This window comes from Ranitomeya imitator, chromosome 4 (assembly GCF_032444005.1).
Source record: "Ranitomeya imitator isolate aRanImi1 chromosome 4, aRanImi1.pri, whole genome shotgun sequence".
NCBI classification, from domain to species: Eukaryota; Metazoa; Chordata; class Amphibia; order Anura; family Dendrobatidae; genus Ranitomeya; species Ranitomeya imitator.
In genome coordinates this window covers 422616392-422626928 of record NC_091285.1, presented here as the reverse complement: position 1 = coordinate 422626928, position 10537 = coordinate 422616392, and the positions used below count along the sequence as shown (strand labels likewise).

The window sequence follows — 10537 nt, the reverse complement described above, 5'->3', positions numbered from 1 at the left end:
TTCTGGCTGAGCTTCAAAGGAGTATCAAAATGGCAACCATAGTTATCTTCTGGTACCCCACGTTTGCGTCACGGGAAGGCAATGCCTCCATTTAGACGCTGCTGTCAGAGCGTGGCATCTCATTGGACAGATACCGGCTATGTAGCATTGCTAGCATCTACTGAATGAGTGGAGCTCAGCTCCTGAGCCCGCTCCACATTGAAGAACCTTGCTCAGGACCTTTTATCCATGTTCTAAACGCAAGGGGTCAAGTTAAATTTTATATTTTGATTGACTCCAAACAAAAATTGCTAAAAGAAACCAGTCAACTCAATTTCCTAATTACAGGCTAAGCAGGACATGAAGTAACAGTAAGCATGACTGGAAAAGCCACCATGACTGCATAGTGCTGTGCCCTACCCCAATGAGCGAAAAAGGGCAGATATAGCACAGTTATAACATTTTCTCCTTTTACTACTGCAAATTACAATCAAAGTCAACATATCCCTTTAAAGGCTGTTTCCACAATGAGCATTCATTCCCACTGGGCTTTTTTGTTTTTACCTCAGCATAAATTGACCTGCAATGCAGGTTTCAAATCCTCAACAAGTCAACTTCTCTTGTGGGTATGATGAGTTTTATGCACATTTTCCCATAGGCTTGCATTAAATGCAAAAAATTCACAAGTAAAAAAAAGTGCATTTTCGAGGTGAAAATGCAACAAAACGCCATGTAGTCCGTCTGTGACTAAATGACTAGCAATATGACTAAAGCGGTCAAAGCCAAATAAGTAGTATGAGAAAACTCATCTTTGTTTAAACATCATCTACCTACACGAGACCATAGAAAGGAACTTAGCCCCCATTCATCAACAGTGTGAAAGTAGCCTTAACCATTGGGCATTAAGAGGTGAACACATCTCATCATCGTCTCAAAAGTGGCATGTGCCTCTCCACTCGTCTTACTCCAGTCAGGGAATGGTATTAGATTTCTGGAATAAGGTACTGGGCAGCTCGTCATCAATTAGACAGGCTGTGACATCATGAACAGTTTCAGCTACACTTAATTTAGCAGAGCTCACTGATACTACCGTGAAAATACTCAAAAGGCGCATTAGTTTTGTGCAACTCAATGTTCTGCAAAAATTTTATGACAGCGCAATTTACGTAAAATTCTGGCATAATGGTTTTAACGAATCAAGGCCTAAAAGGTACCTTCACACTAAACGATATCGCTAGCGATCCGTGACGTTGCAGCGTCCTCGCTAGCGATATCGTTCAGTGTGACACGTAGCAGCGATCAGAATACTGCTGTGATGTCGTTGGTTGGGGCTAGAAGGCCAGAACTTTATTTGGTCGCTGGCTCTCCCGCTGACATCGCTGAATCGGCGTGTGTGACACCGATTCAGCGATGTCTTCGCTGGTAACCAGGGTAAACACCGGGTTACTAAGCGCAGGGCCGCACTTAGTAACCCGATGTTTACCCTGGTTACCAGCGTAAAAGTAAAAAAAACAAATGCTTCATACTTACCTTCCGCTGTCTGTCCCCGGCGCTGTGCTTTCCTGCACTCACTGTGAGCACAGCGGGCGGAAAGCAGAGCGGTGACGTCACCGCTCTGCTTTCCGGCCGCTGTGCTCACAGCCAGTACAGAGAAGCAGAGCGCCGAGGACAGACAGCGGAAGGTAAGTATGAAGCGTTTGTTTTTTTTACTTTTACGCTGGTAACCAGGGTAAACATCGGGTTACTAAGCGCGGCCCTGCGCTTAGTAACCCAATGTTTACCCTGGTTACCGGCATCGTTGGTCGCTGGAGAGCTGTCTGTGTGACAGCTCTCCAGCGACCAAACAGCGACGCTGCAGCGATCCGGATCGTTGTCTGGATCACTGCAGCGTCGTTTAGTGTGAAGGTACCTTAAGGATTAGCAGATCCTTAAACAAATACCAATCACCGCCTTCTCAAGAGTTATTAGTCCAGATTTTCATGGAGGTTATCTATGGGTTAGTAGAGTTGAGTGAATAAATCTGCAGGGCTCTGGGTCCAATGGCAACTTACCATTCACCATCCCCAGTTCACCTATCGATTAGCCCAAAAGAAGAGCTGGATATGTTGGTAGGTATTAGATAAGCAACAGAAAACACAGATGGGTTAATTCTGCGCTGCCGTAGGAAGAAGAATGACGGATGCCAAGCTAAATAGTAAGTGGTTTATTCATCAAAGGACAAATACACCACTTACCATGTAGATTAGCATAGGTCCTTCTTCCTATGGCAGGGCAGAATCAGCCCGTCCGTTTTTCCCATTGCTTATGTTTTATTCCTGGATCTACAAACTTCTCTAGTTCTTGAATTACGTGAACAACCATTAATCTAAATAGCTGACTTGTAATACTACACTAACCCTGATTAGGCTTAAGAAGGCATACTGCCTTTCCGGTTGAGGGATGGGGAAATGCAAGAAGCACAACCCATGACATCAGCTGATTGCCCTGAGGGCCTTATTTTGAAAAGTTGTTATCTCGCATAAGGCAATTATTTAACGCATACACAGGTAGACTATTGCAAGTCTTGCACAAATCCTGGATTACAACCAGTGTTCAGATTCTAACAATATTTCAGCTTGCAGCGCTCAAAAGCCAACAAAGTAGACCAACCTACACCAAGATTTGCCTTAAAATAAAAAAAAAAAAGGTTCATATCAACAATTTCCAGACAGCAATGCAACAAAGAGCATAGCGCAATAGACTCGTAGCCAAGTGATTAGGTGTCCGGTGGATGTGGGGTGGGGTGGATGTGGGGTGTACAAGACAAAGGAACCACTGGGCGCTGCTGGAAAAAATGAAGGCTCATGGGTAGAGGTTTGGTCACTTTATTAAGGCTATGTGTTTCTGCACAGTACAGGTGCCTTCATAAGGCCATATGAAAGAAGCGGTACAGACAATACGCAGATATAAATGGGAAAAATTGACATAGGGCAAAAGTCATGACTGTTAAAACAGAATGAATGTCTAAATTCATATAAGCATGCACAAAATAATAAATCAAAAACTGATGATACAAAAGGACTGAAACAAGCGTTTTAAATCTCCTATTCCAGAGAAACACAAATATTAAAACTTAGTTCCAACGGGATGGGAAGGAGACAAATTGTTATCTTGATGTTGCCCGTGATGTTATCATACCAGACGCCTGATGAGGATGATGTAGCATGTGTACTGTACCTGCACGTAGGAGTCAGAAGAGTGGCACAAGCATCATGATGCCAATGGAAGAACAAATTATTCATGACCTTTGCCCAATGACATCATATCACTCCCATTTTTAGCTGTACCTCTTGATTCACACGGTAAAGGCTCCTGTATGATATTGAAATGCATAACCTCAATAGAAGCACCTTACTTCATGGGTTCCTTGTGATTCTTGTACATCCTGTAATATATATATATATATATATATATATATATATATATATATATATATATATATATATATATATATATATATATATATATATATATATATATATATATATTTTTTTTTTTTTTTCAGCTAAAATCTTTAAAAGTAAATACTCTTAACTCTTGATGTGTCCGATATACACATACATACACACACAGCTTTTAGATTAACTATAAACGCGAGTATGACACGACAGTCACCATATACCAACACAGCAGGACCTAGGTTTAGTTTGTAAGACCACGTTTCTTACCAGCTGTTATTTGTAGATATTCTTTTGATGAGTAAATGTGTAAGTCAGTTAGGCCACATCAAGTGCCAATATAATTAAAGGGAATCCGTCAGCAGGTTTTTGCTACCTCTTCAGGAAGCCACATGATGTACACCAGGGGTGCACAACGCCAATCTTCAAGAGCTACCAACAGCACATCTTTTCAGGATTTCCTTAGCATTGCACAAGGTGTTGGAATCATTACCTGTGCAGGTGATTACATTTTCGCCTGTGCAATACTAAGGAAATCCTGAAAACATGCACTGTTGGTGGCCCTTGAGGACTGCTGTAGACAAAGAGACCCTGAATCCAACGATATATCACAGATTACTGGGTGCAGAAGTTCTGGCACAATCAGAGTTCTTAAATTTATCAATGCAGAAGAGCTGAGAAAGGTAACCCCGCCTACACCAGGCTCTATATATACATTGTCTATAGACAGTGAGCTGCTTATCACAGAAGGGGGCAGAGTCAGACAAGAGCCAGCTAGTCACAGCAATGATAAGGTCCTGGTGATAAATCCTTCAGTCTAAGTAAACAGCCAGACTTGTGACACATCATTGAATTCCTACCTCAGGCTGTCCTCAGATACATAGCAAATACCCTGCTGACCGATTCCCTATAAAGAAGCAGTCCTCTTTTTTTCCCCTCTTCTTGGGAACACAATTCTTACCCAGCATCTATAGTCTAGTTGTGTATTTTATTTCATCCCACTTCAGTTACATCCATACATTTCCCACCTCTTCATTATAAGAAGTTGAGTCACATGATCTGGTCTATCAACAAGTCCTGCACATACACTAATGCGACGACAGGATGTCAGTCTCTGACTTTGTGATTTACAAGAAAATATCCCCTAGTGAATCCATCCTGTCAACTCTCAGAGTCATCCACTGCCCACCCAGACCCACCTTCCTTTCCTTCTGTATGTCCCCCAATGCAGCTAAAGATATTTAGCGGCTGTCATTTTGTATTCTGTTAAAAAAATGTAACCTGTCTATGTTTGGTTACTTTTCTGCTAAATAGGCAGTTTCATGAATCTGACATTTTAATCCTGCTTTAAGACAGTACCGTGGTATATGGTGGGCGAGAGTCTGAAGCTGCATCACAAAGGATACACCGACTCTGTATACATCACATGGGGGACAGCAGACCTATGCCACGGATCCGATCGCTGGTAACAATTAGAAGCAAAAGCCATATGATGAGAGTGGCATCATGTGTAATGTAGTCTGCACTAGGGGAGCAATATCCGAAGGTGAAGAAGTCATCAAGATGGCAGAAAACCCAGATATTGGTACATCAACTAAAACAGGCAAACACAAAACCTCTACACTTATAAGATAATGGTCTGTGCTGCACTACGTAGTTACAAGAGAGATGAAATGCTTCTTTAGTGACCCTGGAAATAAACTTTTTGGATTGCTTCCTAACATTTAACACCAGTAGCAAATTTGTAGATATACTACTGTAATTATGTAGATATTAAAAAAACAAAAAAAAAACAAAAATAAAAAACACACTTAACTGAGGAATTACAGTATATCAGAACACACTGGCAGGCGAAGCTTAGATTTATTGCTTGATGTTCATCAGCTTAATGACACGGTAATAAATATATAATGGATATATTGCTCATAATTCACAAGATGTAAGGAATTGCAATGTGAAGAAAAACAGAACAATACAAAATACGTATGAAACAATAATTCTTTCTAAAAGGTCATCCTGAAAATAGTTCATCTCTATCTTGTAGCATTCTTTTATAACAACACCTTCTAAGATGACCAAGGAAGAGTAAAGTGAATCTTACAGCGGTTCCATGTACAGTCCCTGCTGCACAAGTGTAAAATAACGACTAGTAGAAAAATAAGCGCATGAATGTTTAGAGGATGGATGTCACCACCACTGGTACATGATGTGGCATTCTCTTCCTTAGCTCTGCTGCACACATTGTAAACGGGATAGTTGTGCCAATTCTGTAATCTAGCCAGAACATTGGATGCCCAGTAGTTTGTCAGCATTACTGTACTGTACTACTTCCAATTTTCACATTATTAGGAGTACGAGAACATTTTGATTGTGACCTCCTTATTGCAACCTTTCAATAGCACTGTAGCTCTTTATGCCTTCAGGAAAGGGAGCAACACTAATGGTCATTAAAATGGGAGACAGATGCTGCAAATGTAACAAAACCATTAGCATTGATAATTATGGTAACATCTAGTATATATCAGCATGGCAGTAGTTTGGTGTTCCACTTAAAAAAAAAAAAAAAAAAGTCTCTCGCACACCCATAGAACGGTGTCCTTAGTGCAAATACCACGCCATGTAGTGAGTAGGTAAACATTGGCGATTTGGATTTCCTGCATAATACGGAGAAGGGAAAAGGCGAGGAACTTGGAGAATAAAGGAGGAACTCTTCAATGCATCACGTGGGTTTGGTTGGGACCGGAGTGGGTATGTTGGGAGTAGACTGGCGATAGCCACGTTTCCCAGTTTCAGTATAGCCGCTTCTCGTAACTAGAGGGGAAGGAAAAAAATGAAGAGACTTGTAAAAATAATTAAACTGCAAAATATAGAACACATTAAAATATGTATAAAAGGACCAAACCCCTCTCCCTTAATCCCCTTTTACGAGAAATGAAAAAATTCCCCCCCCCCCAAAAAAAAACAACCAAAATGCGTAAAAAGCATAGTTTTTGTTGTTTCAAGAAAACCCGTCAGCAGGATTTTATAGACCCCGGACTAACATCATCACAGTAAAGTACCAGTGATGATTACTTTCATACCTTTATATTAAGACAGTATACAGGTCCTTCTCAAAAAATTAGCATATAGTGTTAAATTTCATTATTTACCATAATGTAATGATTACAATTAAACTTTCATATATTATAGATTCATTATCCACCAACTGAAATTTGTCAGGTCTTTTATTGTTTTAATACTGATGATTTTGGCATACAACTCCTGATAACCCAAAAAACCTGTCTCAATAAATTAGCATATCAAGAAAAGGTTCTCTAAACGACCTATTACACTAATCTTCTGAATCAACTAATTAACTCTAAACACATGCAAAAGATACCTGAGGCTTTTATAAACTCCCTGCCTGGTTCATTACTCAAAACCCCCATCATGGGTAAAGGTACCGTCACACATAGCGACGCTGCAGCGATACCGACAACGATCCGGATCGCTGCAGCGTCGCTGTTTGGTCGCTGGAGAGCTGTCACACAGACAGCTCTCCAGCGACCAACGATCCTGAGGTCCCCGGTAACCAGGGTAAACATCGGGTAACTAAGCGCAGGGCCGCGCTTAGTAACCCGATGTTTACCCTGGTTACCATCCTAAAAAGTAAAAAAACAAACGCTACATACTTACCTTCCGCTGTCTGTCCTCGGCGCTCTGCTTCTCTGGTCTGGCTGTGAGCGCCGGGCAGCCAGAAAGCAGAGCGGTGACGTCACCGCTCTGCTTTCCGGCTGACCGACGCTCACAGCCAGAGCAGGAGGAGAGCAGAGCACAGCGCTGGAGGACAGACAGCGGTAGGTAAGTATGTAGTGTTTGTTTTTTTACTTTTAGGATGGTAACCAGGGTAAACATCGGGTTACTAAGCGCGGCCCTGCGCTTAGTTACCCGATGTTTACCCTGGTTACCAGCGAAGACATCGCTGAATCGGTGTCACACACGCCGATTCAGCGATGTCTACGGGGAGTCCAGCGACGAAATAAAGTTCTGGACTTTCTTCCCCGACCAGCGATCTCCCAGCAGGGGCCTGATCGCTGCTGCCTGTCACACTGGACGATATCGCTAGCGAGGACGCTGCAACGTCACGGACCGCTAGCGATATCGTCTAGTGTGACAGCACCTTAAGACTAGCGACCTGACAAATGTCAAGAAGGCCATCATTGACACCATCAAGCAAGAGGGTAAGACCCAGAAAGAAATTTCTCAACAAATAGGCTGTTCCCAGAGTGCTGTATCAAGGCACCTCAATGGTAAGTCTGTTGGAAGGAAACAATGTGGCAGAAAACGCTGTACAACGAGAAGAGGAGACCGGACCCTGAGGAAGATTGTGGAGAAGGACCGATTCCAGACCTTGGGGAACCTGAGGAAGCAGTGGACTGAGTCTGGTGTGGAAACATCCAGAGCCACCGTGCACAGGCGTGTGCAGGAAATGGGCTACAGGTGCCGCATTCCCCAGGTAAAGCCACTTTTGAACCATAAACAGCGGCAGAGGCGCCTGACCTGGGCTACAGAGGAGCAGCACTGGACTGTTGCCAAGTGGTCCCAAGTACTTTTTTCTGATGAAAGCAAATTTTGCATGTCATTCGGAAATCAAGGTGCCAGAGTCTGGAGGAAGACTGGGGAGAAGGAAATGCCAAAATGCCTGAAGTCCAGTGTCAAGTACCCACAGTCAGTGATGGTGTGGGGTGCCATGTCAGCTGCTGGTGTTGGTCCACTGTGTTTCATCAAGGGCAGGGTCAATGCAGCTAGCTATCAGGAGATTTTGGAGCACTTCATGCTTCCATCGGCTGAAATGCTTTATGGAGATGAAGATTTCATTTTTCAGCACGACCTGGCACCTGCTCACAGTGCCAAAACCACTGGTAAATGGTTTACTGATCATGGTATTACTGTGCTCAATTGGCCTGCCAACTCTCCTGACCTGAACCCCATAGAGAATCTGTGGGATATTGTGAAGAGAAAGTTGAGAGACGCAAGACCCAACACTCTGGATGAGCTTAAGGCCGCTATTGAAGCATCCTGGGCCTCCATAACATCTCAGCAGTGTCACAGGCTGATTGCCTCCATGCCACGCCGCATTGAAGCAGTCATTTCTGCCAAAGGATTCCCGACCAAGTATTGAGTGCATAACTGAACATTATTATTTGTTGGTTTTTTGTTTGTTATTAAAAAACACTTATTTGATTGGATGGGTGAAATATGCTAATTTATTGAGACAGGTTTTTTGGGTTATCAGGAGTTGTATGCCAAAATCATCAGTATTAAAACAATAAAAGACCTGACAAATTTCAGTTGGTGGATAATGAATCTATAATATATGAAAGTTTAATTGTAATCATTACATTATGGTAAATAATGAAATTTAACACTATATGCTAATTTTTTGAGAAGGACCTGTATCTGTCTCTGTTGTATCATAATCCATCAAATGCTCTTGAAAATGAGCTTGCCAGGACAGGAGCATGGCCGGCACTTCCAGCTCTCTGGCTGCTCTTCCTCTCCTCCCAGAGTAGTGATGAGAGAATGTGCTCCGATAAGGTGTTATCTGAGCATGCTCAGGTACCAAGTCTCTTCGGCGTCCTCGAAAAATAGTTTTTGAGTTTCCGCGGCTGCATGTCTCGTGATATTAGGCAATCCCTGCATGTGTTGTGGCTATCAAACAGCCGTGAGCTATGCAGCTGCGGGGATTCAAACACATTTTTCGAGCGTGCTGATGACACTTACCACACAAGCATGGTTCGATACCATCTTATCCAATCAGGTTTGCTCATCACTAGATACAGGACAACCAAGACAGGAATTTAGAACATAAAAGGTATGGATGTAATCAATACAGGTAATTCACTGCAATGTCATTACTTTGGGATCTAAAAACTTGCTGAGAGGTTCCCTCATCTTACCATATATTACCAGCACTTGCATATCAACAAATATGCACATCCAAAACATTCTAGGATTCATGATGCAACTTTACTTATCTACCAAGTTAAAATGGTTTCCCAGTTTTAGAGATGTAGACCGTGAACATTGCCATTCATGGAAAAACAAGCAGATCAGACATAGTTGTAGACTGAGCTTATCGATTGACCGCAGTGGTGATGTGAGCTGTCAACGCGAAATCACAGGGTGCAGCTAAACTGCTGGACCCAGAGCAGTGGCAGAGAGCCAGTGCTGGACCCAGGGAAGAGGAGCACTATCTACTTTTGTTACACACGTCAGGCGGAAATGCACAAAAAAATATAAAAGTGTATGTGCTTTTAATCTGCAGATTTTCCACACCTAAAGCAATTTTTCAGGAAAAATATGAACATAAAACTCAATATGTAAGAAATTAATTTGATGCACATTTCCACATGTGGTTACACTGCCTGTGGGGGGAGGGGGCACAGTGGCACGAGATTTCAATACATTTCATACACTTTCCTGAAACTAAGAAGCTGCGTTTTTGTTTTTTTCCACAGTGAAAATACATGTCAAAACCTCACTAAAATATCAACTTGGAAACAACCTTCAAGCTTTTCTTTTCCCCAAGTTTACAGCATGTGAACTCCTTCAGTGTTTTTCACCCACTCAAAATTAATAGAAAAAAAAAAGAAGTAAAAATGCACACAAAACACGCTGTTTTACAGTGTTATTCCTGCCAAAACTGCTGTTAATAGCTGCTGAAAAATCAGCTTCAAGTACTAAATGTGTGCACATAGCCTTATAGTCTCAGCACTGGCTCTTCAATTGCTAATGAACATGCCACTTTCCAGTAGGATGTAAAAAGCCAGTAAATCATGAGATTCTGCTTAGATTTGTTTATTCCTACTTATTTCTGTGGAGGAATAAAGAAAAAGTGATCAAGAGTTGTATGTACCCCAAAATGGTATCATTGAGTATAGTATGACAGCTTGTCCCGCAAAAAATAAACGCTATAAGTCTCAGAGAATGGTAATAAACAGATTAAAAAAACTAAAGTCTTTTTAGCAAAATGAAAGAAAAACAAAACAAAAAACTTTGAACAGTCATCTTATCAACCTTATGAAATAAAAATGAGCAAGCTAATAGTACTGAATGGTTTTTAAACAAAAAACCGAATA

The 10537-nt window shown here is 41.8% G+C and overlaps 1 protein-coding gene across 6 annotated transcripts in view; it reads right to left on the bottom strand.

Moving 5' to 3' along the window:
• Positions 1 to 5260: 5260 nt before the first annotated feature.
• IMPDH1 (inosine monophosphate dehydrogenase 1) overlaps positions 5261 to 10537 on the bottom strand; it is a 224651-nt gene continuing 219374 nt past the window's right edge. For all 6 annotated transcript variants that reach the window (XM_069765450.1, XM_069765447.1, XM_069765448.1 and 3 more), the window contains one exon: positions 5261 to 6227. In XM_069765450.1, the coding sequence (XP_069621551.1) occupies positions 6206 to 6227 (22 nt within the window). In that variant the 3' untranslated portion in view covers positions 5261 to 6205. The remainder of the gene's footprint in view (positions 6228 to 10537) is intronic.